We start from the raw sequence: 24,415 nt of genomic DNA, 5'->3' as shown, positions 1-24,415 counted from the left end.
CTATCTATATCTGTAAGCTCAAAATTCTTAAAATCACTGTATCCCCTCCAGTTTTCACACCAAGTATAAGCCATGACAAGAACATCTTGAATGAAAATTAGTTCTAAATGAAAGCAAGAATACTTAGCACCTTTCTCATGTATTTCAGCTTTCAGAAACACTTTGCAAATATTAACGTGCCAAGATATAAAAGAACCATTGTTTCAGTGAAAGGAAACGAGAGGAAGCAGAATTTGGTAGTAAAATGGACAGGTGGCTGGTTGATATTTCAGTTTTGTACACTGTGGTTTCATTTTCATCTTAGTGACGCATCAAAACAGGTTCTGCAGTACTAGAACAGCAATACTACATTACTGTGTATTGAGACATCCTGGTAGAACCGTTTTACTTTCAACACCAACACTTTTCCAACTGAAATTCCTGTTGCTTTTCTTAAATTAAAACTGCAACATCTTTTTTTTTTTTATTCTATACCACCATAAGAAAAGCTTTTATATTCTTATTGAGAATAAAGTGTTTTTCCTTTGCAGCTCCCATTACTGCCTTTACAAAGGCACATATGCCCAGCAGAGTCAAGAAGCTAGATACAATGGCGTAATTTTTTTAAGTTTGCCCACTGCATGCTCTCTGAATTCCTTTATCTTTTTTTTTTTTTAGGGTGATTTGAGGCTCTTTAGCCACAGCTAACAGGAAAGACATGCAAAAAGATTCACCACAAAGCATTTTTTGCTACATTCGTATTCATACTATCATAGTTCAATGTTGGGATGTCTTCTCAGAACTCCACGCCATCCAGAAACATCACTAGATGCCTGCCAGTACTCCCCCACAGAAAACACTGATAGCTGATGGGTGGTGAGCTTATCTCCAAGCGCAGGAGTGGCAGATTTCCATCTGTATTGGTTAGCACCTCACTCCACTATTAGCAGCACTGATTTCAGCAAGACACTTCATAGGAAAAGTAAAGCAAGAACGGCAAAGTTTTTCACTTTGGTATTTAATGTTCAGCTCATTAAGGGCCCAGCTTGAAGCCCTGTGAACCTGGCAGAAACATTCCCACTCGAGTTTTGAGTAGGGCTTTGAAAAATTAGGGACTTGAACTTGATATTGAGAAAGGAACAGAAGTTAGTTAAGAGCAAAGGGCACAGGTCTCATGTCCTCCCGCTGTTAAGCCTAGTTTAACAAACTTGATTACTAGTGGGATTTGCACAGGGTTACCTCAGTCAACTCAGAGAAAAGTTCCAGCAGAAAAAGCATGGAACTTGGCTTCCAAGTCAACTTTTGAGAGGAATACCTAACTGAAAACATCCAAGGGTATCATATAACAATCTCTTTGGCTAAAAGCAATAAGGATTCAAAAATGGAGTTGAGACAACCTGAACAATTAGAGCTATTTCTCTCTAAAAAGACCAAAGTCAACATTACAAACAGATCCTGAATATGCTTCTCACTATTAATAGTGTTATCTCTGACCTGCTGAAAACCAGTGCTCAATCCACTAAAACTTCACCAGAAATTCCAGTCTGTTGTGATTAATCAAAGACACTATATCCTAAAGATGGTATCTGTACCTGACTCAAAACAGACCACATCGAACAAGTTCTTGATGATCAAAAAAGTTTTATCACAAACTCAGAGATGCACGGTGAATACAGGTAAAGAAAAAGACACAAAACCCCAAGGAAACTTATATTTCTTGCTATCTGTGATGAATGACTCAGGTTCTGTCATGTTAGATGCATTTCATCTTTATCAATTACCATCACATGGCAGGTGCAATGGGATCTGTCTCAATCCTGCTAAAGGTTTTTGTTTAGATAGTACCAAAAAAATGGTGCTAAATACTGTTGTAAGATTTTATTTTACACTTTCAAATCAAATATAAAAATATGCTTAAAACACCACACCAATTAAAAAAAAAAAAAAAAAGGCAACTTAACAGAGAAAACCAGTTGTGTCCCAGAACTTCAGTGATTTTTTTCAGAACTGTCCCATGTTGCTCCTTCCAGTAGACCACAACACAGGAATAGAGATTTTATTTTTTCCAAAAGTTATTTTAACAAAGCCACCAATAAATAAGCATGTATTACTCAAACAAAAAATTATTGTGAATAAAAGTACGGTCTAAAAAGAAATTTTAAAAGGGGGAAAGTACAAACTATCAGTTTTCAAAATTTCAGCACACTCTTACTTCTGTATTTTGTAAGCTCATTTGGGCAGTAATGGTTTCTTGCATTGGGAATTTCTGACATCCCAGCTATGCTGGTTGACAGTACGAAGAATGATTATTGATTGATGTAACTTGGCTAGCAAAAGCTGCCACAGTACTCACAGTTATATTAGCAAAAACAGTGCTTTTATCCGAATTGCTTCCATCATTTGTGGAATTCACTTTTGCATGAACAAACATAAATATTATAAACACAAGGAACTAGAGACCTGTGAAGTTTTGTGGCTATACTCTTGTTGGGATGAACAGGGACACAGTGCAATGGCTTGCATGACTAGAGTGCTGCAACAAAGGGATACAAGCTCTTTGGGAAGGACATGCTGGCAAGCAAAGGAGCTGGAGACACACTTTATGAGTGTGGACGTTGGAATGCACAGAGCCTTGCCTGGGCATGGATGATGAGCTAAGTGAGAGCTTATGGGTAAGGACTGAAGAGAGACCAGTATGGGTGACACTGCCATGAGCATCTGCTGTAGGCCACCTGGCCAGCAAAAACAAGTTTATGAGGCCCTCTACAGACAGGTAGCAGCAACCTCACATTCACAGGTCCTGGTCCTGCTGGGGGACTTCAACCACTCTGGTTATCTGCAGGAAGGACAACAGACCCAGGGATAAACATCCAGAGCCATTTCTGGAGAGCATGATAACAAATTCCTGATCCAAATGATAGAGGAACCAACAATGAGACGTTCTTTGCTGGACTTATTAACCAGAAAGGGCTTCCTGGGGATTTGAAGCTCAAAGCTGCAGTGACCAGGGTGGCATTCAGGATCCCCAGAGGAGGGAGAAGGGAAGAAAACAAGATCACAGTCCTGCCATTCACGATAGAAGACTTGGGTCTTCCTGAGGACCTGCTTGAAAACAGTCCCATGCAGAGAAAGCTGGATGATATTCAAGGATCACCTCCTCCAAGCTCAAGAACCTTCCATTCCAAAGAGCAGGGAGTCAGGCAAAAAGGCCAGGAGGCCAGTAGAGATGAAAAAGGAGATCCTGGCAAAACTCAAACACAGAAAGTATACAAAAGGAATACATACAAGAAGAAGCAGGAACAGGTAGACTGGAAGGAATACAGAGACAGTGTCTGAGCATGCAAAAATGCAGTCAGGAAAGCCAGAGACCACCTGGAGCTAAGAAAGTCAAGAATAAGTATCTGAAGGGAGGGTATAAAGATGGTGAAGCCAGATCCTTTTCAGTGGGGTTCAGTGACAGGCAATGGGCACAAACTGAAACACAGGAAGTTCCCTCTGAACATCAGGCAACACTTTTTTACTGTAAGGATGACTGAGCCCTGGCACACATCACCTAGGGAGGTTGTGGAGTCTTTATCCTTGGAGATACTCAAAAGCCATCTGGATGTGGTCCTAGGCAACTTGAAATAAAAAACAAACTCGGGCATTTCTTAATATACCAACTGCATGACAGGTGAAACTGAGGAACAAAACCCAAACACATAAAATAAAATACACTGCAAAACTAAATTATTTAAAAGAATTCTTGATACTAACTTCAGGTCCAAAAATCTTTATTGCTGATGTGTAGTACAGTATTTTTTAGACTGGGAACAGAAAGGGAAGAAACTCACCTATGAAAAATTTTAAGAGCTTTAGGACATAAAGAAGGACATCTGAAAAATTTGTACTGTATCACACTGCATCACCTTCAGACACCTGTTGAATAGGGATTTACCTCAGTGCTGTTTCGCTCATTCTCTCCACCTCTTCAAAAACCTCTTAACAAATTTGCCCAGTAACATGGCAATAGCCTTCTATTCAGAAAAATGCTATCTCTGCCCCTGCTTATCATAAGTCAAAACTGATATAAAATGATGCAATCAATAAATGTGCTATATTTTTAACCCAGTGAGCACATGTCAATAATTCAGTGGAAACTCCGGTTTCCTTACTGTTCATTTATGGTGACTTCTAAATGGCCATGGCCTTTTCCAGTTACCCCATCCAGGTTGTTAGCACCACCTGACCATAGACAAACTCCACATATTTAAAGAACAATAACCTAAAACCTTTAAATATCAAGATATATTAATTTACTCCTTCAAGTATTTTCCTATTTTCTTCTTGAAATGTTGTGCTATTTTCTATTTTTGAGAAGTAAAACACACTCCTTTCTTCCCTTGATCACAACACTGCCTCTAAATCAACAAAGAGTGTCTGTAAATTCCACTATAATTAGTTTATTTTGTCATTTATCCATCTGTCAATTAACTTTTGTTTGTTTGGTTTTAGATGCACATATATTCTGTATACATAATATTTACATAAAGATAATTGTTATATGCTGAGTATCGTCAGGGACTTGGATTTACCATCTAAGGCACAACTATATTAAGCAATAGTTCTTGCTAAAGACAGTGGTGTTTCCATTTGTTTAAGGCTCAGAATAGTGACTCTTTCAGAAAACCAGGGTTCTGCTCCTTGCTTTTTGACTCAGACCCCTTCACCTGCAGTCCATGGGTTTCTTATCACAGAATGGTTTTATCTTTCTACAGTGTTATTTTCCTCACCCTAAGAGACTCTGTAAAGCTTTCAGGAACCTATGAATTTATCTCCACAACATGCCTTAGACTAGAAAATTAGCAAAGTTATTCTGCATATGAAAAATACTGTCATCAGTTTCAGTTCCTTACATACTAGTGGAACAGTATCACTATTTTTGTTCATCTTAATGCAGAAAAAATGTAAGGAACATCTTTCTTCTCAACCCATTCACCAACTGTGCACAGTTACTCATATTGCAACTGTAACATAAATCAATATCTAAGCTTACTAAAATGTTTCCAGTATATCATGCACTTCTGTATCCCTCAGGTGCCAGGCACGAGCACTGGTGTGAGAGTAGTGGCAACTGGTTGCATGAACAGGGTGAAACTTTATGTCCAACTTCCCCAGCAGAGCACACAAAAGCAAGGGGCAAAAGTCTGGATAGCAACGGTAGAGATGAGACTTCCAAAATTCATAACCATATTGCAAGGCAGTACATGCATGGTTCTCCACTGTCCAAACCAGCCTGAAAGAGCCCTGACTTTGTCCACGGAGGAATGACTTCATATGGAAAGGAGGTGTTCCAGTGATGAAGGACCTGCATTGCTAATCAGAACGCTGCAAGTCTGAATGACCCCAGACGTTTGCTAGAAGCAGCTGTTTTAATCTAGCAGACTTTAGGCTGCACTAGCATTGTAGTGAGAACAAGAGAAAAGGGAGGCAGACTCTAGTGTTTGGAAGCAAATGCAGTAACTTAGGCCACTGTGCCTGTACTCTCTTCTTCACACCTGAGGGCTGAGAGCAACCATGGAAGGATGTGAATTTATTCTCATACACATTGCTTCTTTCTCAAAGTAATCAAAACTGCAAGGTGATTGCTGGACAATGAGCTGAAGGCAGCTGCATCTCAAATTTCTCAGCTTGTACATTTTATGGTTGCTTTCTGAGGTAATAGTACAGACCAAATTATTGCTTTGGTTGCATTTTGGAAAGTAGTCTGAAATTTAACAACATCAAGTACAAAACTTTCCCTCTTACCTGCTCATCATCAGATGGTTTGGCTTAGCCACTAGTAGATCCTCTGTTCCAATAGACTCAATATCAGTATTGTTTTTTTCCCCTTCTTTCTCCATTTTTACATCCTCCATTTTGACAACATAAATCTCAATGAGGAAGAAAGAAGACATCCCAAACTAAACGATTCTATCTTCCTTTAAACTGATCATTTTTGCTTTGTGGAAGTAAGTGTCAACAGGCAACTCTCCTAGTACTAAAAATTGTTTACAATATCATCACCTACTGATTTCAACTGATTTTCCACTACTTGGAAGAGTCACCAAGAGGAACAGATTTCTCATAAATGTAGTTGATATTAAAGAGTTCTGCAAGATCAAGATCAAGGATGTACGTTATAGCGTATTCCAATAATAGCAACTGAAAATGTCCACCCGTACAGGGACCTCATTCTTCAATGTTCCAATTCTCTACTTCAGTAAAACAGCATCTAATTGTACAGTATACTTAACACCGAAGAATCCAAAAAGACAGACAACTGCACCCTTTTAAAGGGGTAGGAACCATCTTTATCTTATTTAAAAATTCCCAAGCATGCCAGCCAATATTTTATCTTTGAAGATTTGTCTTACATGAATGAGAACCTCCGTGCTTAAATCTGAGTCACACTCTAAAAACAGTCTTGGAATTGAAAAAAAGATGAGACTACAGAAATATAGAACTTAAATTCTGCTTCAAAAGCCTCAGGGTTAATGTCAGTTCACTTTATATAATAATATCAGGAAGTCTAGTACTCCTTTCTGTTAAACGATGAAAGCTAATATTCCTAAGAACAACATGATCTAAAGAACATATATTTGAATATTTAATAATGCTAGAATGATTGGGTTTTATTTCTTATTTCTATGCAGTGGCATACACCCTTCTAGTACCTTCGGCCTGAAAAATATTGAATTAAGCAGATTCATATATTGAAGTCCAGTAATTTTTAAACATAAAGTTCCATTTGAAGTATCGATTAGCAGCAGCAATAATTGAAGACAGAAGGGAAAACAATCACCAAGGGAATTTAGTACTGAGGTTCAGGGGCACAGTAGGGGAGTCATAGAGAGGAGGAAAGTGAAACCTAGCCAAAAGCAGCTGGGTTAAGAAGCCTAAATATCAACTGAAAATTTCATCTTATTTGAATAGTTCACAATTCTTCTTGCTTGTCCCATTTCACCACTCAGTAACACTTTATATTCCACAATGAGAAATATTCTTTTCTCCAAAGAGACAAATTCATTTCCAAGTCCATCTAGAAATCACGAGCAAAGTGCTTCATAGTTTAAAAAATAAAATAAATAAAATACCACAATTCCTTCCCTTCATTTCTCAGCCCTTCTTCTCCTCTTCCTCTTCTTTGTTTCCTCCTAAAACAAAACCCTTCATTCTTCTCTGTATTTAAATGAAGATTTCCCAGTAACAATAATTTCCAGTTTTCTCCTAGTCCTAAGTCTTAGCTGTCAAATGCCTACCAGGTGACAGAAATCTAAAAGCTAATGGTACTACCAAAATGTCGTCCCTCTGCATGTAAACATTATGTTCTGGGATAAACTTTAGAGGAAATATTGAGAGGTGCAAATGAAAGTGACAACTTCCCTGGAAGTTCTAAGGAGCAGAAAATTTCTTGTGAAGGAATCAGGAGGCTGCTTAAAAAGACTTTTGACTTTTTTTTTTTTTTGGACTGAAGATAGGGTATTTTGTAAAACTCAATGCCAGAACGAGAAAATAGGTTTAAGCTGATATGGGTGTCATCCTTCTGATTTTAGAAAGCTGTGGTTCTGGTGTTACAGCTGATATTGTGGTTTTGCCAAACAACAGCAGATCAGTAATTTTTATGATTTCTATAATTTTCATAGATTCCTGCAAAAACTGTAAAGCAAGCCATTGTTAGTTGAAGTGACCCTTGACAAGCTGCCCCTCAGGCACCATGGATAGTCCGGGTCATCATGTGTAACTATTCCCTGAGGATAAAAAATTGGTATAGATATGGAGTAATAGAAATGACTCATCAATACTCAAAAATGCATGGGAGAAGAGTAGAGTGGTGATGACACCTATCTCCTCATAGAACTCACTGGTGAAGAGCTCAGAGGCATAAGGACAGGGAACTGCAGCCTTGAAAAACAACCTATTTTTATTATTTTCAAGCATAGCTATCTTATGTGGAGCTATCTTAGTGAGGAAGACTGCATTCTGCCTGCATGGTCAGAGACTTCCAGCTTTCTCCACTATAAGGGTTACATGATTACGTATGGATTTCTGCTACAGTATCAGATGGACAGTGCTGGGGTTCTTCTTGCCAATTTTAAGTGTAGCTTCTACCTGGTTAACTCCATTGTTGTGGAAATAGTAGCTATATCCAAGAAAGAAAGTGAAGTGGATCACTACAGTAAACATTATCAGACCTGGTCTGATCTGCAAATTAAAACAGGTAATAGAACTATTTTACACAGTTTGCTTCTAATTCTGACACAGATGGCACTTAAACAAGGATTCCAGCCTTGGCAGATTTCTTCAAAGTCAGTGCCAAGGCCAGGATAATCCTTTCTAGCAATTTTCTCCTTGATTTTTGAGCCACCAACTTCTGTAAAAAATAGAATTTGTTATCTGCTGCTCTCCTTCTACAGCCATGCAGTGAAGAAGCTTTGACAGGACACAAGGTAGACCTTCAAATACTGAGCCAAGTGACACCAAAAGAGTCATGAATCCCTACAAGGCACAAAGCTCATTTCTGAACCCTTATCTTCAGGTGAGTATATCAAAAGGAAAAGAAAAATTAGTGATCCAGTGAAAAAGAAAAAAAAAGGAAAAGTAAAAATACCTTCCTTGAGGTACTTCTGACTCTGCAGCTCTTAAATTATGCCAAGTGTGGGATAATGTACAATGACTGTTTTTTAAAGCCAGAATTAATGAACAAGGGTTGCTTTTTTCTACAAAGAGGAAGATGAGCCAAACCCAGACAACAGACCAAAAATAGCGCACATGGACATGTGTGTATGTTTCCTTACACAAAACCACTTTTCAGAAGGTTCTTTAGCCACAGCATTAGGAGAATAACCAATAGAGCCAACTCTGAAGAGAATGAAGACAAGCTTGCATTGGCCACTATGTTCTCTTCTCACACAAATCATAATGTTATCAGCACAGACAGGTTACAGGAAAAAGAGATACACCAGAAATCTCATATCTTTAAAACAGATATTTTGTTGATTTATTGTAATGCAGATGATGAAAGGTCTTCAAAGCTGACAAGAGCTCATTAACATGGGCTTTCATAAAAGACAGGAAATAAAGACACAGATATTAAAAAAAAAAATTAATTTGCTCTTCTGGATCTAGACAAGCACTCCCATCAAAATCGTTAGGAGTTTGCATGTAGATAGAGTGCAAAGACTTTGTAGTCAGATTATGAGTTTTACCCATTATTTGCCCTTATAAACATCAGGGGGAAAAAGAAAAACAAAAAGGGCTTGGGTTTTGATGGTTTTTGTTTACTTGTGTTTGGGTTTTTTTAGATTGCTCTTATAAGGGCATGTATACAAAATAAAAAACAAAAACGAAATGAGACAGAAAATAAAATGGGAGTATTCTAGTAAGGGTCTATTGACAACTGATTGTTTATCCCAGGTAAAAACAAAAACCACATACTTGAGCAAGAAATAGTCTCACAAGAGTTTGGAGAATTGTTCCTGCAAAATCATTATTTTTAAGACTGCTTCAGTTCAGCAAGTTAAGTGCACATGGGAGATGCCTAGTTTTACCAGTTTTCTAAAATAATTCATTCAGAAGGAATACTACTTTTACTAATACTGAAGTCCTACACATTGAAATTTCAGATCAAACATCTGACAGATCTTAATGTTGCCAACAGACATGCAGTCATTCATCACAGCTCTGCACTTTGTCTTTCTGAGGACTGTACTTTGGAATTCCTGTAGACCGGATAGCTGGCACAGAGAATTCAACATCTAAGTTACACTATTTTCAGTGCTCCTTCAAAGAAAACCAGTACATATTGCTTCAGACCTGAGAAAACTTACAATCTTTTTATGTCATCTAAACAACGAAGAAAAAAGTTGTCATGCATATTTTGGATACTAAAGGAAAAAAAAGTATCTTGCTACATACTGCCATTCAAATACCTCCAAGCTATGCTTTCCTCACCAGCAACTGACAAGGGGGGATGTACTTTGAACAGGAAAGATGCTGCACACAACATAAATCAAAAATTGTGAGAATTAAACATCAACAGGACAGAGAAAAGGAACCAGCTACCACAGCAGGCAATTAAAAGCAAAAAAAAAAAAAAATCAAACCAAACCTACCAATCCAATTATCCATCAGAGACTCTGCAGTTACTGCGGCTTTTACATGACTTGCAGCCTTTCTGATCAAGGGCCGTCACAGGACACCTAAGCAGTAAGAATTTCACATTTCAAACTTGGAATACTTATCAGCAATTTGCAGTTTTCAAGAAGATTAGGGATACCTGTTCCACATTTCTCCATTTTAAAAAACTGACACACAGTGCAGACGTTTGGGGTAAGGGTTTTTTGTTAAGTTGTCTTATTCTTGTAAGTAAACTAACTTTGATAACCTATCTCCATTTGCAGCAGGGAGAAGAATGACTTTGTTAGAAGGTCTCCCTGCCCTTAACTCATCACCTGAGTTTATAGATACGATTTCTCCTCCAAGCTTATACTATAATGATGGAGATCTAGGAGGTTAGGAGAAAATTCATCTCATAGGTCTTATCAGAATACTCTGTGCATTTTCACCACTGAATGAGGGGGAAAATCCCACCCACACTAGTGCTTCTAGTGTGCCTTCGCAGCTGGGAGTCTGAAGAGTAAGTAGCAAATCACTACCCTGTCTTTTTTTGTGAGGCTACATTTTGGGGTTTTTTTTCCACAGTAGAAGGCATAACACTTTAAGAAAATTGCAGGGAAACTAGGCAACCTTTCAATCCATTTATCACATTTCCCGCTGTTTCTATTTCTGAACAAGCTAAAAAAATGACTTTGTACAAACAAAATTAATCAATATCCAGAAGATATCATTAAATAAAATATGCTGACCTGTTGGCAATTGACAAGTCTGGTGTTAACATAGTACTTTGTTTAACCTGGTGCCTTCTGTTCCTTCCAGTACTGATATTGTGTAAAAAAAAGCTAACAATGTTTAAGAGACATTTGCTTTATTGTCATTTCCATCCTGGCATCCATACCTTCCAGAACACATAAACAACAGTCAGTGCTGTGAAAACATTTCCTGTAGTAATTTTGAGACTCCTATAAAAAACATGTACAATACACACAGAAAAATGTAAGAGCTTATAACAACTGTTCAGATGCCTCCACTGGCTAATTTTCAGTTTAAAAAAACGCGTGTTGCTGTGTAGCAGTACCCCTGTTCCAAGTTGAACAAAGCAGAAGACACTGTACTCAGGTGAAAACACAAATAAATATCGCTTGTCTGACGCTCTGCAAAGAACAAAAATCACTTGCTTTCTAAAACTAAAACTGGGCACAGCAGAAAAGCTAGGAATCTCTCCAAAAAGTGTTACATAAGGCATTGTCAAACTTCACGTCACCTCCACAGGGCCGCAAGTTGCTATTTTCCCCCCATCCCCCGATGCGCAGGGATTAATGATCTAAACGACACAGTTCTTGTACAGGCGATGATGACAGAAGCCTTCCCAAAGGGAAGCTTCCTGGGCAGAAGGTTTGCTGGGGAGGCTGGCGGGGGATGGGGAAGCCACTCTGCTCGCCTCGGCGTCCCAGCCAAACTCCGGCTCTGCCCCGCGGGTCCCGTTCCGCCGTGCCGGCTCCCGGAGTAGGCTCGCCGCGGGCAGAGCGCTCACACCCCACGTCGCGAATCCCTCCCAGCCGCCCGGCAGCGGACACCAGCCCCGGGCTCTCCCGGACGCCAGAGCGCAGCCCGCGGTCCTTGCCAGGACCCGCCGCCCCACGGCTCCCACGGAGCGGGAGCACATCCCGGCCGAGGAGAGCGGCGTGCTGAGCGGGGCCAGCGAGCGGACTGGAGAGAGGAGCGGGGTCCGAGCCGGGTGGGGGAACCTCCGTCGGCAGGGAGACGTGCCCCTTTGTGCCGGGAAGCGACACGCGCGCCTCCGCCCGAGCATCTCTTCAACTCCGGATCTGATGGGGATTAAAAACCAGGAGATAAAGCCGCCAGCCCGGCCCTCTGGACTTGGGTGCCCCTCCCCTTCCCGGGCTGCTGGAAGGGAGACACTCACTGAATTGTTTCTTGCCCTCCCCCGCCCCTCGCCTCTAAAAGCAGCACAGGCTCGACGAGAAGGCTCTTACCTTCCCCGGGTGGCTGCCGGGCCGCCGGGACGGGCGCTCAGCGCCCGCTGCTCCGCGCAGGCAAGTGGTCCTTCCCCCTCCTCCGCTCCAGGCGCGCAGCTCCAGCTCCGTGCCCCCAGCCCCGCGCTCCGGAGGTGTCAGCCAGCGGGTCCCAGCCGGGGCGGCACTGGCGGCTCCGCTCTCCGCGGGACGAGGAGCTGCAGATCGTGGGAGGAGGAGGAGGGCGGCGGGGAGGTCCCGACTCTTCCCGGGATGCGCCGCCGAGGTGGCCGCCGCCTCCTCCGCCGCCCAGCTCAGCTTTCTCCGGGGCCTTCCCGCTCCGCGCTGTCCCGAGATGCAGCCCGGCCCCGTCCGTCTGTCCGTCCGTCCGTCCCGCTCGCCTTCCCCCGCCCCTCTCCCCGGCGGCGAACCGCGCGGCGCACAGGCCCCGCCGGCGGCCAGGAGGACCCGGGAGCGACGGGGGATTCTGGCCCAGCCTCCTGTCCTCTCCCCGGGGCCTGGTGCACACTCTCCGCGGGGAGAGGAGGCCCTGCCCCGGCCTGGCGAGCAGCTCCGGGAAGGTCACCGGCACCGTGGAGCCGAGCACGGAGGCTCCCTCCGGCACCGCCGCGGTCGCTGCTACTGCTGCCGGCTCGGCGTCAGCGACCGCTGGGTGCCGCGCTCCGCCCGGGCTCGCTCCGTGCCCGTGCCTGCCGGCCGCCTCCGACTCTGAGTGCCAGGCTGCCCCCTTCCCCTTCCTTCCTTCCTTGCCTCCCGCCCCTTCCCCGCTGCCAGCCTTCTCCCGCCGGCTCCCTCCGGCGCCCGGTGCCAGGCTGCCCCCTGCGGGTCTCGGGGCCGCGGCTGCTCGCCCGGCGGGGCCGAGGAGGAGCCGGGCGCGGGGGCAGCCGCCGCTGCCGCTCCGCGGATGCCGGGAGCCGTGTGCCCGCCGCCGCCGCGCTGCCCCGGGATAGCTCAGCGGCGGCTGCAGCGGCTGTGTGTCTGTGTCATGTCTGTGCCTGTGCGGGCGGAGGCGCGGGGCCGAGGCGGGGCCATCCCGCTCACACGCCGCCCAGCGACAGGCGCCGAGCGCCCAACCAGCGGCGGCCGCCGGCGCGCACCGCCCGCCCGCGCCGCGGGGCGCCCCGGGCCGCTACACCTGGGCAGGGCGGAGGGGGTCGGGACGGGCTGCCCGCGACCTGCCGCCCTTACAGAACGCTGTCCTGCGGGGGGGCCGCGGGGGCACAGCCGGCCCCGCACGGGGGGCCGCGCCCGCCGCTGCCCGCCTGCCCGCCCGAGCGCCGGCCCGGAGCGGGGAAGTGCGGTGCGGGCGCGGCGCGGCCCCCGCCTCGGGCGCTGGTGCCCGTCGAGGGGGCGAGGCGGCGCCCGGCCTTCAGCGTGAGCGCCCGGTGGGGAAGACCCGACTGCGGTCGGCGAAACCGCGTATATGAGTAAATATCACGGCTTTTGGCTTAAGTGTGGCGGAGCGTATCCCTGCGATGTGTCCCTGCGTGCTGGCAGCTGCTGACAGTGAAGTGACAGGCGCACCTTTTTTTTTTTTTTTTTAATGCATAAAGCAACCATCAACGCGCTTTTTTTTTTTTCGTTATTTTTACTAATCATTTTTCTTTCACTTCATTAGCGGTTTAAAAACGGATTGTTGCAATATCGTAGCGTACTAAGAGGACCGTATGATACCTGTGTGTAAGGCTGGAGAGGGTGTGTGAAATTCCAAGAGGAGTGTGCAAGGAGAACAGAAATGAGCTAATGTGCATACAGTCCGACTCTAGAATGGCACTGATCCATTCTTAGAATAGAAGAGGAAGCAAAGTATACACGTGCTTTGAGTAACAATGTAAATAATCAGAAGTATGAATAATAGGAGTAGTAATCGGTATTTTCTGTTTTCTTCTAGGAGGCTAAGGGAATAGTTTAAGAGTTGCTCTTTAGAAGATACCACAGATGCTAATTTCTCTCATTACATCAGCTGCTTAAATGCTATAGCTCATGGAGAAGTTGCTGTAATATGGGCAGAAATTATGCTTTTTTATATACTGTACTAAAATATTGTGAACTCTTGAACAGATTGTTCATAGCAAGGTAACATTTGCTAGACTTGATTAAGGTATTGGACCATCAAGCTTAGTATTCTGCTGCCAGCAGCATCCGCTTCCTGATGCTTTAATCAAGAGTGGTATCAGATGAACTGAAGTAAATCACAAAGTTGAACATGCGAGTGGTATAACGTAAGTGTTACTAACTGCAAATTTTGACATATTGTGACAAGTAGGAGAGCATTTTGCAGAAAAAAAACCAACTCTGCATATCTGTAAACATAATTTAGTTCTGATATGAAGAATTTTCTGGAGAAGCTGCAGTAACATACAGATTGGTCTCTATTGTGCTTGTTATTTTCATGAGCAAATCTAAGTCAGAAATGAGCTATACTAAACTAATTCTCTCCTTTCTCCTAAGTGAAGCTATAGGTTCAGCCTTCAAGTAATAATGTTTTCTTGCACTGTTGAAGGATTGCAACTGCTTTGGTGACAGTCAATGAACGAATTGCTGGGGAAGTGTGGAGGAGGAAATAGGATTGCGTATATAGCTTCATTATTAATAAAACTAGATTATCTACTGCCTGTTACTGGAATTCTCTGCAGTTCCACATTTTTTAGTCTCATGCTATATCTTGAAAACTAATAAGTTGTCAGAGTCTGATCCTACAAAATATTGAACAATTTCTTCAGGTTCATAATGTTCTTATCTTATGTTAGAGCAGGGAACGCTCAGCACCCACAAAAAGTCTTAGGTTTTAAGAGCAGCATGGATTATTAGGATTACCTGATGTGCCACCATGAATGACAAATGATGGAACTTCATATGGAAATAAAATGTCTTGCTTAAAATTGCTCTGCATCCTTCAGGTTGGTGACCTGCTCTCAAAGGGACAACAGTTGTCCAAACCCAGAGCAATGTTTGTCAGAGGCTCTAGCTGAGAATGATTACCACCAGATTATAAAACTTAACAAGGACAGGAGGAGTGACTACCTATGAAGATAGAGTTTTTCAGAAATTGTGTTTATAAGCAAGTAATCTTTTTCATATCCATAATAAAAATTGCTCTATCAGTCCTTGAAAATCCTGAAGTGGCAATTGCTTTGGACATAAACAAGAAATGCAGAAGGATACTTATGCCAAGGACAGGTAGAAGAAATTAGATGCAAATATTTGCACTTCGGATTTCATTCAGCCAGGAGGAAGGTTCTCTGAAAACTACACAGGTTCTGGAGTGAGGTGTCTATTTGCATTTTAAAGAAAAGAAAAAAAGCAAAACCTATAGTAATGTGAAGCATGTAGGTTTGTTTTTTTTTTAAAAGGATCATTTCGTAAGGTCAAGAAACTTGAAGTTTTAACAGTCTGATTTAAAAATTTTGTAAACCAGACCCTTGATTTTTTAATAGAAACATGTCAGTGTTGAGATATTGTTAAATGATAGATTTATACTGATGTAAAATTATCCCATAAATATTTGGTCTCATTTTTTCCTTACTGGAACAAGAGATAAAGACATAACAGTACACAACTTCAAACAGGTTATGGTATTTTCATTACACCAGAGCATCAGTAAGTAAAATAGTATTAAGTCTGTTTACAAGATCCCAAACACTTGCAGATTTATCTGGATTTTGATAAAAAGAACAAAATTACTTCTAATATAACCATTTTATGTGAAAGGGAGGTGTAAGGCCCACAAGTATTTAAATTTATAGAAGCGCATGAAGTTCATCTCCCATTTAACACCAGTGAAGTCCTTTTTACGTTCTTACAGTTCTTTCATTTTTCTAGCTAAATTCAACCACTATGAGGTCTTTCAAGAAAAAAAGACAGTGCTTTGTTAAGGAGTGACCGAAAAGTGCATCACTTCTCTAGTAGTGTGTTATGTGCCAGCTGAAATAGAAGCTAGAACATTCCTGAAAAAGAGGAAGGTGGTTGGTCCCCATTCCTACACACACATTCCTGTGGTTAATCGGCATTTTGAATACCTTGAGAGGCAGATGCTGCCATGTCACACTCAAGATACGGGATATGCATGGACAAAGCTAAGTTCTCCATTGCCTTCTTTCATGTGGAGTTGATGAAATAGCCACTTTTCATAAAATCAACCATTCACGGTGTTCTCACGGGGGGAACAGGGGAACAGAAATTTAAATCTGATTTAGCAGGCTGGCTGGATTGTGTTAACTGATCCACAGAAAGTTGTGACTCTTTGTTTATGAATTGCTGCTCTTCTAGATGCTAAATTGCACAACTGTTAATAGCATGGGGAGCAAGACCAAAAGTCTGAAGCAAGTCCTAATCCTTGAGATTCTTGTTATCATCTGCTTCAGCAATAAATACAGGACTACTGCAGAACAGGCCACCTGACATATTTTGTAGTAGGAAAAGGCTTTCAAACAAGAAATAAGTGAAATTTAATCTACTCTGGAAAAATAAATTCCCAGTTCTTGAGCATAAAGTCGAAGCTCTGTTATATATACTGTCCACAATGGGCAGTAAATTAAAATTTAATGAAGATTTTCTTGTGCATGTATCAGAAAAAAGAAAAATCAACAAAACCCAAGAAAGTGAGAGCAAGATTCAGATTCCCTGGGGTTATAGGAAGTGGAAACAAAATAAAGATGGTAAACTGAATGCCATTAAATAAGTAGAAAACATTACGAAAACCTAAAACTTTACGAATGCAAGGACAGCTAGTTAATATTATAGAAATTATTTCTTTTTTATACCAAAATAGATTTCAGGTAATAGACTGATTTCCTATGTTGATTTTTTTCATTGTCATGTTGGTTTCTCCTAGAGTTCAGTTGTACTTCTAGCTGTAAAAAGGTAAACATCCATACTAAAGTCTTAGATAGTATTATGCCCTATAACAAAGAAAACTAAGGAAAGAGGTATTTTCCTCTTTGTTTACTTTGTATATCTGACAGAACTCTCTGTGTATTTTTTTTCATTGCTGTCATTTACTACTTCTCATTTGTTGTGATTCAGTCATTTAGAGAATAGTTGGGGAGGGGTTTTTTTGGTTTTTTGGTTTTTTGTTTGGACAATAACACCTATTGAAGATATGCAGAATAAATATGATGCAACTTTATTTTATGAAGTTAATCTGATTTCAGGTTGATGGTACTTCTTTAAGTTTGGGCCTACCATGGTCAAGTCAATCTAGTGTTTCTACTTATTGATTTTTGAAAGTAGCAAATGCGGTTTTGGTTGGTTTGTTTGTTTGTGTTGGTTGGTTGGTTGGTTGAACAAAGGAATCTTCACGCCTATGCTGTTTGCAGTCAAATTCTAGGTAATTTACAGTGGCATAACTATTCTGTGTTAACATGTTTCATTCCCTTTACAGAATCTTCTGGGAAAGAAATACAGCACTGGACAAACTTTAAAATAATTTTAAACTTCACTGTCAAGGAAGGTGAAACTGACCCAAGTACTCCTAAGCCTAAATCAAGGTATGTCGTAGTCAGTGGAGCAGCTGCATTGATTTCAGTGGTATCCAAGATGAACTATCCTTTATGTCCCAGTCAGTGTTCTGGGAAAACAAATATGCGCATTTATATACTCAGACTTTTATGATGTTCCTTCTTAATAATTGTTCCTATTTAACTTCTCTGTCTCTCTCCCAAGCAAACAGTGGATATAGTGTCTCTCTTGTTACTATGTTTCTTTTGTTACACTTCTCCATTTATTGCCCTGTAGTATGAATGCTGAGAATATGAGAAATCTTACCTGTATAATTAATATCTGCCAGCCTTTCTAGAAGTATTAAAGCAGACAATGTATTACTCCTCCAGTCTTAGCCTTACACATTTAGATTTTAATTCATCCAAGGACACCTTTCACTATCTGGTGAAAACATGGATAACTCTACCTGATCAAAACAAGACCTTTTTTTCCCATCAGAAGCACCTGTTTTATACATGGAAGGTTTAATTGTTTCCAGAATAGCTTCATTAACTTCTGAAAGTATTACCAATACAGTGCTCCCCAGAGCCAGGATGCTAATTAGAAAGAAACCTGGCCTTACAGTAGTTTGAGGAATGGTGTCTTTTTTTAAGAGAGCAGGAAGGATTATTCAATCATTGACAGAGTGTTTGTGCCAGAAAGTAGGAATAACTGCCAGTTATATGAACTCAGAAAATACCTGTGACAGATGAGTTATTCCCACAGTGAAACAGCCTCTTCAGACAATCAGCAACAGTAAGCCTAATGATTCTGTAAACGTCCGTCAAGTTCCATGCAGTTCAAGCAATGTCCTTTATGACCAGTACTGTATGTCAGCTCTAATGTCCCTGACTCAGTGGGTTAGGCGTGTTTGGAGGGTGCCACATGAATGCTTGGATTGCTTCCTTAGGTACCCAGATTGTCAGTAGTAACGCATCTGGCCTTTGTCACATTTATGCTGATTTTATATTAAAGCTCTTGTCTCATAAAAAACCAAAACAAAAACGAACAAAACAAACAAACAAACAAACAAAACCCAACAACAAAAACAAAACCCAATACAGGACTAAAGTGTAAATATAAAATGTAAACAAAAATGTATAGATGAATAATAAAAACATAGATTCTATTGCAAGTTAATGCATGATATTGACACTTGAAGTTTTGTGTCAATGGTCAGGCCTTTAGAATTTGTATAAAAAAGTTCCTGGATTAAAAATAGATACCATGGCAAAGGAAATTACCCCAAACTTATAAATAAGAACCACTACCTAATGAGTCAAAGAGAAAAATTTTTGGCCAGAAATAAAAGACAGTAATTATTGTTCAGTTCCTAGAACTTCTGTATTTTTACCAATGAGGGCTGTTTTTTAAAATATTTTATAGGCGGATTTCTCTAGAAAGCAGAAATACATTCTAGCTGCTACTGTCAAATGGAGGGTAAAATAAACTCCAGATCCTGTCTAATGACTCAGGCTTATTTGCTTTTTGGCCATTGCAACAGTAAGAATGCCCAGCATGAATCTTTTCTGGCAGTTTAACAAAATTGACCTGTCTGTGTCAGACAAAAGCACAATGGAAATATATGTAGATGCTTCTGAATATAAACAGGGAGCATAGTCTGAACAGCTGAGCATATAAACCTGAACTCATTTAGTGGCCACAAGTGGTTGCGTATCTTAGAAGTGTACTGTGAACAAACTAAAATGTTCTTTCACTGGGATGAGATGTGACCATGAGCTGCATCCAGCTCTCTGTCCAAGACTGTCAATGCTAAAGAAAGTTTCTGTGTTCTTGCTGACATTTCAGAAGTTGTGAGCTATGATCTGGACTTGCTACACTGGCAAAAGAATAGGAAAGGTCACCCCATCTCAGCAGTGAAACTGTCAGTAACAAAAGGATAATCCTCCTCAGTCTCAACAGCAGTTACAGGGAAGTTGACGCTAAGGTCAAGCAACAAGGCAAGACCAGTACTAGTGCCAATGAACCTGTCAACATTAAACACCTCTTTTTCAGAGTAGTATTTTAACGCTCCACTATTCTGTGATTCAGACTGTATCCTGACATGGTGGGGGGTTTTCCATTTATTTAGGTGAAACTAAAGCTGTCAGACACACTAGAGGCCAAGCAGGCAAGGCCAGAAAAAGGACAGACCTTCAAAGTCTGAAGGTGACATTGAAGGAATCCAGCATCAGACACAAAAAATGCCCAACAAATTCAATAGATATTTTACACTCTGTGTGTGTACTTGTATTTCTGAGCTTGGCAGCCACACAGGTGCTAGCATTGCTACTTTTTCTAAAATTGCAGTCTATATCATATTGTGTACTGAGGAAAGAAATAAACTTTTGCTACCATGGATGGTGTCAGACTTCACAGTTCCTGCATCACCTAAAAAAAATGGCCAGATTATAATGAAATCAGCTTGTGTTTAAGCCAATTAAAGCAAGAGTTCCATCTACACAGAGGGAAAATAATTTTAAATACTTCTCTAACCAACACACAAGATCTCAGTGCTGGAATAAGAAATTATGCTGGCGTGGTGCCCTTTGCCCATTTTGAAAACATTTCCAAGTGTTCTACTTCACTGTTTCTATATCAGCATGATATTACAACAGTTCCAGTGAGGGGGTATAACTTGAGAAATTTTTCCAGTACCAGACTTGATGCCAATGGCTTTTTGAAACTTTTTCCCACCTTCTTCCACTCAGCATACCCAAATGCAAAATAGATGCAGCCAAGACAAGTGATCATCAGCAGGAGGTACTGCATTTTCTTACTTTCTCCCAGATCAAGGTGAAAAAGGTACGACTCCTTGAGAGTGGGCTTTATGCCAAATACACTGGGAGTTTTGTTATGACACTCACTCAGCTTTAATTCAGGAGTCTTACCCCGTTTTTATCAATTAGCTCATTGGAAGGAAGGACTAATTGCAAGTCCTCTTTCTGCAGTGTAATCTGTGATAAGTTTGAGAGGTGATGGGACACTTACTACTGGGTGATCAGCAATTGGAGCCTCAAAACTAGTGATGGTTTATAAATCTCTTCAGAATTCTGCTACAGAACATTGACGGAGTGGGACATTTTGTGGGAGCATAAAAAGGATTTTACTTAAGTGAGCCTTCAAAAATCCATATGTGCTTAGTAAAAGGGTTAGATAAAAAGGAACAGCTGCATCCTTAAAGAATCTATACCCATAAAGTAAGCTCAGACCTCTGCTTCTTCCTTGACTAACAAGCAGCTAAGAAGGCTCACTCTCCTTGGAATCATTACCAGACTTGGCATCTGCTCATCCCTGACAGCAAATGAATTTTTTTTTTTTTTATATTTTCTTCTTCTATTCACTACTGCAGGAACAAAACGGAGCTTTTCTAAACTGATTATTCTTCTCTAATCGAACCCAGGTAGGAATGGATACTGGAATTAACAATGGTGAGTTTATTTCTTCAATAGGAGACAGAAAAAGAACAAAAGAGATTTGCTGGGGCGTTGGGATACAAGATGAAAACCAGGATCATCTGGATGAAGAAATCAGATGTTCCTAAGATGGTGAGAATACTAAAGAGTGCTGTGAATTCTGCACCTGTCCTTTTTGGACATCAAATAAAATAAGGGTCTGGTAGAAATCACTCTGTGATCATGTGATTAATAATTTGATTATAACCTGAAAAAAAGAGATAACAAATTCTGTTTGCATATGAGTAGTTTTCATTTCCTAATTTTGTATACTTGAGTTTTCAACCCCAGCAATGTCCTATTAATTTAGTTTGGGTGTGTAAGGCTGGATATTACACAAAAGGAATAGAGAAGATGGAGTCTTAATAAAGTTTTATTGCTTCAAGCTTGTACTGACTGCATTGCTCACAAGTGCCTGTATGAACAGGAAGCTTTTTTTCATAGTTTCTTTCTAGTGATGGCATTCATAGAAATAGAGAAACCAATCTACTGATTGGCACAAATAAGAGTCAGATGCCTAGATGTCTTAAGGATTGTCTCAGTGGAGGTCTCAGAATGTTATGACAGCCCAAACTGTTTGTATTTGTTTTAGGCTACAGTTAGAATAGAATTTTGCCATCAGATTTGGGGTTTGCTCTGTGGAGTAATACAACAGGTATTCTCCCTTCTAAGCATTTTTAAGAAACCAGGGCACTAATAAATGACACTTTTTTAAATAATGTTTTGACAGCATCAATGTAACAGGGCGTGAACAGGAAAAAATCCTATTCACCAGTGTTCACGTGGTAAAGGCTTAGATGCAAATGACACCTGCATGAAAGATTGGATGCTAGAAGATATAGCTGTCATTGCTTGATTATCATCCATCTGCCCCATTACCTCAGTAGATCAATTGTATTATATACTAGTAATCAGGTACATACAATGATTAATTTAATAATCTCTCTCTCTACTCTTGAACAGGTTTAGACTAAGAACAAATAAAGTCGTGGTCTACCTTTCCTGCAGTAACTGATATCAGAATGTCCATATCACACAAGCCACAGAATCACTTAGGTTGGAAAAACCTCTATATAACTAATTTCAGGTGACAAAATATGAAATCCGGCGAAGGTACAAACAGAGCTTACTATCTTAAGACATCAGAAGGTTAATTTGAAGGAGGAATTACACCAGCTGAATTAGTATTATGTTCCAGTTGATTTTCTAGACCTATTTTCCTTCTGCTAGGAAAGGAGGTAGCCTTTGGGAAAAAACTAATTTTGAGTTTTCTCTTCTGCAAAAAATAGCCTCAGAAGAAGGACATGCTTGAAGCCATTTGTCACAAAATGTTTGGCTTGACCAGAGAGCTTGAGACTTCACAAATATGCCTCAAATGTGCACTGCAGTGGAGTTTCAACATAGTGTACATCTCTGATAAAACTGATGCTTAACATGCTACTTCAAAGGCATCCTTTGAAGCAAATTTCAGTGGACCCAATCTCCAGCCTGTCCAAAGGGTAGTTGTACAGATCCACACCAAGTCTACTGAGAAAGTGAGACTTTCTGTCCTGGAATCTTAACATATATCGGACTGATTAACATTCCTGGAATGACAGGATTGCACAACAAAGTCAGTAGCTCCACAACTCTGTACTTGCCAGTTAATTTTGATGCAAACATGTAGATAGTTTTCTCTTTTTGATATCTTCTTCTTTGCTTAATTTTGAAAAAAAGTTCAAAACTCAGAAGAGAATGTTTGCAGGCCCTGAGTCATCAGCCTTCCTCTTGAGACTGAAGATGCTCATCTCAAAACTTAGCAGGCTGTTGGCTCTGGGAGTCTAAAAGCAGGATGCAGGCTTCCATTAGGTGTGTGTCATTTCACTAGGGACAGAAAGATATGGGTGAAGTGGGAAGAGTAAATGCAGGAGGACAAGTAGTCAATAGAAGTTACTAAAATACAATACTAAAAATATCCTGTCCCCACCAGTTTAAATTCTCACCTACTCCTCCAAGTAGGTAAGAGAAAAGAAAAATTTCCAGCTTCAGCTTTTGAAACTTTATCTGTCTCCTGAGTACTGAGCACCAGGTCTTCAGCTGGCAGATGTCAGCTGGCAGTGATGAAACCTTACCATGTTTCTGAAGGATCCATTCTTCAACACCCAACTGACAACTTCAGTGTCAAAATGCCAAATGACTCTCAGCAGTACTTGAGGGCAAACAACCACAACAATTGCCTGGGGTCCTTGCACAGTATTGACAGCCTGACAAGGCTAAGCTGGGTAGTAGGGCAAGCCATTTTGCAGATGGGTAGAATGTCCAGTCCATTCCTTAGCGTCTTCTTGTAGCTACGATTACTATTACCAGCTCTACCTCTAGTACTGCTGCTCAAACTTACTGCTTTCCTGTGACCTAGGTATTATTTCCTAATGAACTACATCCTAATGAACTACGATAGTGCACTGGCTGTTTAAGACTGTGGCTTGACAGTTTCCAAGCAAACCAGGCACCAGAAATAACACTGCAGTGTGGAACTTGGAATGGGCGGTGAGAGAGGAAGGAATCAAAGAGCTGCATCATGCACTTAAAAAGTTAAGGTAAAATGAACACAACAGTACACCAGAGTGAAATGTAGTTGGTGGAAATGTCGGCACAAAGGTCTTTTTGACTGGTTAAGGCTGTTAATGAGAGAAATTACATAGCTTTTAATTGGCATGCATGGTAAAAGACTATGCCCTGAACAAATGGAAATTAGATAGGATTCTGAACATGCTGTGTAACACAAGTCCAAATGAACAGAACTCGGAGAGGAACTTACAAGTGAATTTTAGCAGTCACTGCAAATTATCTCAAATGGATTCTTTATATTTGCATGGCTTTGTGATGTCAAGCTGCAGGACCTCAGAAGTTTTCCAAAGTTTGTTGCAAATGCTGTGTCTCAGTGGAGGTCTAAGGCTCTTTGGGACCTGACTGAAAATCCCATTTCTAGGCTCAGTGAGTCACCAAAGGCTATGAGTGCTGAGACCACAATTCAGGAATACATATACAGACATACTGAACACTGCACATTGTCAGTTTTCACTGAGAAATCAAGAAGAGATTTACAATATTATGTAAACTTTTGCAGCAGAGCAGCACCGTGTGTGGAGCAAGTAAGCTGTGGTCCAGCAGGCTGGTTTGTCTATTCCAGAGCCATGAAAAACCAGGTTGGCTGCTGTGATTGCAGCTATCACCACTGAGAGAACAGTCAGGATGAAAATAATTAAACAATCTGAAAAAATTCTCACATAAGAAATTGTTTCAGAGAGAATCAAAAGGTGCAGTAGTAAAAAAGAACTACTTAGGTAGAATCTACATTTGGGAAATCAGTTCTTAAGTAGTAATCTG

The 24,415-nt window shown here is 41.1% G+C and overlaps 2 protein-coding genes across 2 annotated transcripts in view; one reads left to right on the top strand and one right to left on the bottom strand.

Moving 5' to 3' along the window:
• The window catches only part of LARGE1 (LARGE xylosyl- and glucuronyltransferase 1), a 281,360-nt gene extending 268,727 nt beyond the window's left edge, over positions 1-12,633 (bottom strand). Inside the window, 1 exon segment of the mRNA XM_050323702.1 lies at positions 12,114-12,633. The gene's annotated coding sequence lies outside the window, so the exon portion shown is untranslated.
• LOC126644964 (nucleolar and coiled-body phosphoprotein 1-like) lies at positions 2,622-21,222 on the top strand. Its single transcript, XM_050324839.1, has 5 exons — positions 2,622-2,651; positions 2,944-3,282; positions 11,478-12,173; positions 17,497-17,602; positions 20,947-21,222. The coding sequence occupies exons 1-4, from the start codon at positions 2,622-2,624 to the stop codon at positions 17,539-17,541; spliced, it is 1,110 nt and encodes a 369-aa protein (XP_050180796.1). The 3' UTR covers positions 17,542-17,602; positions 20,947-21,222.
• Positions 21,223-24,415: the final 3,193 nt, after the last annotated feature.

The sequence above is a fragment of the Myiozetetes cayanensis genome, unplaced genomic scaffold (assembly GCF_022539395.1).
Source record: "Myiozetetes cayanensis isolate MyiCay16 unplaced genomic scaffold, myiCay2020 scf3, whole genome shotgun sequence".
Lineage (NCBI taxonomy): Eukaryota > Metazoa > Chordata > Aves > Passeriformes > Tyrannidae > Myiozetetes > Myiozetetes cayanensis.
The sequence above is the reverse complement of the archived record's forward strand: the minus strand, read 5'-3'. Positions and strand labels throughout refer to the sequence as shown.